Source organism: Planococcus citri, chromosome 2 (assembly GCF_950023065.1).
Source record: "Planococcus citri chromosome 2, ihPlaCitr1.1, whole genome shotgun sequence".
Lineage (NCBI taxonomy): Eukaryota > Metazoa > Arthropoda > Insecta > Hemiptera > Pseudococcidae > Planococcus > Planococcus citri.
The window spans coordinates 65,594,391-65,596,874 of NC_088678.1; the positions used below are offsets into that span (position 1 = coordinate 65,594,391).

Sequence of the window (2,484 nt, forward strand, 5' to 3'; positions counted from 1 at the left end):
TTTCCATTAAACTTTAACAAGAAGGCATTAGGTACGAAAGTTACCATGTACTTAGAAGCATTCTCGAATCGATCACGAAGGCGTCTATAATCATGCACGTTACGATTAACCTTACACTCACAAAACACCCCTTATTTCATAAATGAGTAGGTAGGGTACCTAGACCTAGTTAATTGGCATGTCAACCACGAAATAATTTCATTCGGCTGTGCCATTTTTTCAAGGTCAATATTTCGTTAAATAATGCAACAGATGATACTTTTCAACAGTCTGTACATAGTACATATTAAAAATTCTGAAATTGAAGAGTAAGTATGAAAATTAATGGATAAAATAATTTGAAACTTATGTAAGTAGGTAACTTGGGAATTTTCCAATTCGTCTTCGAAATAGAACTTAGATCAGTATTCGAGTTTCGTCCAAAGATAAAGAAGTTCCTGTATTCGTTTATACTGGCAAATTAAATCTTTAACGATGATCAAGTACAAGCATTTGGCAAAATTTCGGGTACCGAAACGATTCGTTATTGTTGCGATGGTGTTTTTTGGATACGGTAATATTTTCTATTTGCACACGAATTTGGCCATGGCTGTGGTCGAGATGACATCTTCGAAAAATTACTCGGACACGAATGGTAACGTAGTACATATTGTAAGTATCAACCCATTTAAAACATTTCACATTATTTGAAAAAAATTAAAAATTATATTTAAAAAAAATAAAATTATTTTTAGGGTTACTCAAAATTTGAATAAAATTTCTCAAAAATAAAAATGTACCTACACTCTAATTTTTTAGGAACCAGAATTCAAATGGAACTCCAAAGAGAAAGGATTGGTGTTAAGCACTTTCTCATACGGTCGTTTATTGGGCCCCGTAGGGGGTGTTTTAGCTGGCCGTATAGGTGGAGCAACCCTATTTGGAATCGCCATTATGGTTACAGCTTTGGTAACACTAATGACACCCTATCTACTTTACAACAGCTTTAGTTTATTTGTGATCACGAACGTGATTCTTGGAGTATTTGAGGTAAGGCCTTCTCCATTACTATACCTATCATACCCTCCCCGCCCCCAAAAAAAAACAATCATGGTCAATATTAACTGTAAAAAAAACCCTAATGTGATTTGTTCCCAAAGGCATTCCAGTACGCGAGCATTTCACAACTTTGGTCCAGATGGGCACCTCCTGACGAGCGTTCAAAATTCGTCTCATTCAGCGTAATTGGGTTATATGTAGGCAACATTATAGCTTTTTTGATAGCTGGATGGATGTTGAACACATGGGCATGGCCTTGGCTTTTCTATGTCAGTGGTAAGTCTTATAGAAGATCTCAGACCGGTCATCGTTGTACTTTCAGGACCTAATAAATGAAAATTTCATTTTGGATTTTTTTTTCTCAAAAGGAGCTGCCACCTTGGGATGGTATGGTATTTGGGTGCTGGTTGTGAGCAATGATCCACACTGAAAAAAATGATTTTTGAAATCATGTACTCATCACCTGAATTAATGCAATGAGTACTGTACAAAGTGGTATATTGCGCTGTCATGTAATGGTCCAAGTTACTTGCAGAACAAGTGCATTGTTTCATGTAGTGAGTACTTGATGGTAATGTATAGGTTCCCCCCTTGGAAATTCATGCAGTCATTACTGCGAATTACTGCAGTGGTTGTTGTTTAAAAGAAATGTCATGTATTAGGTACATGATTTCTAATTAATGCAGTAAACGTTACATATCAGAATGGGAAATATACTGGGTGCTATTGCTAGTCAGGCATTGGGTACAATTATCATTTTAGATAAAGGGCTTAGTACATTAGAAAAATGTACAAAATGCATTATCTGGGACTCAGTACATTTTGTAATGTACTGAGTCCCAAATAATACGCATTTCCAGCTTCCATCAACATAGTCTACAAGTTAGTCTTGTGTGCTCTTGTGTGCAAAGCTAATGTTTTCAATATTACGCATGGTGTTACTTATTGAAAATACTTGGCACTTTCCTCTGTTTTTGTTGATTTTCAATAAAATTGGTGATTTTTAACGCATATACGAGTATATTTTTTGTTGATTTTTACTGTAATGTAAATTTTCCAAGTGTCTCGGTCAATTTTCTGTGAATTTTTCAAGAGTCTTGGTCAATTTTCTGTGAATGTTTCAAGTGTTGTGGTCAATTTTCAACGTAATGCGAATTTTTCAAGGTTTTGGTCAATTGTCTGTGAATTTTTCAAGAGTCTTGGTCAATTTTCTTTGTATTTTTCAAGTGTTGTGGTCAATTTTCAACGTGATGCGAATTTTCCAAGTGTTTTGGTCAATTTTCTGTGAATTTTTCAAGAGTCTTGGTCAATTTTCTGTGAATGTTTCAAGTGTTGTGGTCAATTTTCAACGTGATGCGAATTTTCCAAGTGTTTTGATCAATTTTCTGTGAATTTTTCAAGAGTCTTGGTCAATTTGCTGTGAATGTTTCAAGAGTCTTGGTCAAT

The 2,484-nt window shown here is 35.0% G+C and overlaps 1 protein-coding gene across 1 annotated transcript; it reads left to right on the forward strand.

Moving 5' to 3' along the window:
* Positions 1 to 374: 374 nt before the first annotated feature.
* Positions 375 to 2,049, forward strand: LOC135837109 (vesicular glutamate transporter 3-like). Its single transcript, XM_065352273.1, has 4 exons — positions 375 to 651; positions 799 to 1,029; positions 1,140 to 1,314; positions 1,407 to 2,049. Exons 1-4 carry the CDS (start codon positions 475 to 477, stop codon positions 1,466 to 1,468), a joined length of 645 nt encoding a protein of 214 aa, XP_065208345.1. The 5' UTR covers positions 375 to 474; the 3' UTR covers positions 1,469 to 2,049.
* Positions 2,050 to 2,484: the final 435 nt, after the last annotated feature.

Bases quoted from the DNA above. Each gene is read 5' to 3' on its own strand.
- LOC135837109 (XM_065352273.1), top strand. From the start codon at position 475: ATGATCAAGTACAAGCATTTGGCAAAATTTCGGGTACCGAAACGATTC. The intron at 652-798 runs GTAAGTATCAAC...CTAATTTTTTAG, and splicing joins ATGGTAACGTAGTACATATT to GAACCAGAATTCAAATGGAA. The intron at 1,315-1,406 runs GTAAGTCTTATA...TTTTCTCAAAAG, and splicing joins TTGGCTTTTCTATGTCAGTG to GAGCTGCCACCTTGGGATGG.